Source organism: Silene latifolia, chromosome X (assembly GCF_048544455.1).
Source record: "Silene latifolia isolate original U9 population chromosome X, ASM4854445v1, whole genome shotgun sequence".
Classification (NCBI taxonomy): domain Eukaryota; kingdom Viridiplantae; phylum Streptophyta; class Magnoliopsida; order Caryophyllales; family Caryophyllaceae; genus Silene; species Silene latifolia.
This window is the reverse complement of record NC_133537.1, coordinates 103,293,033-103,294,431: the sequence shown is the minus strand read 5'-3', so window position 1 is coordinate 103,294,431 and position 1,399 is coordinate 103,293,033. Positions and strand designations below refer to the sequence as shown.

The 1,399-nt window shown below is 44.0% G+C and overlaps 1 protein-coding gene across 1 annotated transcript; it reads right to left on the bottom strand.

Moving 5' to 3' along the window:
• Nucleotides 1–496: 496 nt before the first annotated feature.
• On the bottom strand, nucleotides 497–1,027 carry LOC141617998 (uncharacterized). The gene is made up of 2 exons (XM_074435121.1): nucleotides 758–1,027; nucleotides 497–664 (listed from the first exon to the last, which is right to left on the bottom strand). Exons 1-2 carry the CDS (start codon nucleotides 1,025–1,027, stop codon nucleotides 497–499), a joined length of 438 nt encoding a protein of 145 aa, XP_074291222.1.
• Nucleotides 1,028–1,399: the final 372 nt, after the last annotated feature.

Here is a 1,399-nt window from a genome sequence, read left to right as displayed (position 1 = left end):
CGGCGTGGAGGAAAAGAGGTTTGATGATGATGATGTGTAAAAATGACGGTAGGGAGGGGATTAGGTTTTAAGGTTGATTTAGGGTTTGGTTTTAGGGTTTTGGTGAGTGGTAAAATGGTAAATGGGTAAGTGGGTAAATGGGTTATAACATCTTGACCCAAAATGCCACCTAAAACTATAAACCCGACTCATCTTACAATATGAATCAATTAATTACCTTTACGCTTTTACCATTACTATAATAACATGATTTAATTACTTTTACGATACTACTAAATAATAATATCTCGCTCAATCGATAATAAAATACGGGGTATTACAGTCTTCCCCCCTTAGAATGAACTTTGTCCCGAAGTTCGCTCCCATACCAAACATGTCATCCGAATATAAAAGACATCCCGTATAACTAACACAGTCAAACACACAACTAGACTAAATAAACACGAAATGTTACATTCTACCCTCCTAAAAAGAAAGTTATGTGCCGTAACTTACCTCAAGTGAACAGATGTGGATAACTCTCTCTCATTGCGGCCTCGGTTTCCCAGGTAGCCTCCTCTGCCTTATGATTAGTCCACAACACCTTCACTAATGCAGTCTCTCCGTGCCTGGTCTTTCTAACTTTCCTGTCCAAAATCTCCTTAGGTGTCTCGATGTAGGTCAACTGCTCGTCCACCTCGACCACATCATGGCTCAAAATATGCGAAGGGTCACTCAAATACCTCCGCAACTGAGAAACATGGAAGACATTATGCACCTTGGCTAAAGATGGTGGTAGGGCTAGCCGATATGCCACCTCTCCAACTCTATCCAAGATCTCATATGGCCCAATGAACTTCTGGCTCAACTTCCCTCGCTTCCCGTATCTCATCACTCCCTTCATCGGAGACACTCTAAGCAGTAATTTCTCTCCCACCTTGAAAGAAATGTCGCTTCTCCTAGCGTCAGCATAGCTCTTCTGCCGGTCCTGGGCAGCCCTCATCTTCTGTCGAATAATCTGCACCTGCTCAACCATCTCCTGAATCATCTCTGGTCCCAAAACTACCGCATCAGCTCGATCATCCCAACACACAGGACTCCTACACTTCCTGCCATATAGAGCCTCAAATGTAGCCATCCCAATACTAGCGTGATAACTGTTGTTGTATGAAAACTCAATCAACCCCAGTCTATCCTCCTAAGACCCACCGAACTCCAAAACACAAGCCCTCAACATGTCCTCGAGTGTCTTAATAGTCCTCTCTGTCGACCATCTCAGAAGTGGGGATGAAAAGCGGTGCTCATCTTTAATCGAGTACCCATTAATGACTCGCAACTCTGCGCGGAATTTGGATAGAAACCCGAGTCTCTATCGGAAATGATGTCCTTGGGCACACCATGCAGCTTCACCACATACTGA

Bases quoted from the DNA above. Each gene is read 5' to 3' on its own strand.
- LOC141617998 (XM_074435121.1), bottom strand. From the start codon at position 1,027: ATGATTCAGGAGATGGTTGAGCAGGTGCAGATTATTCGACAGAAGATG. The intron at 665-757 runs GTGCATAATGTC...GTGGACGAGCAG, and splicing joins TACCACCATCTTTAGCCAAG to TTGACCTACATCGAGACACC.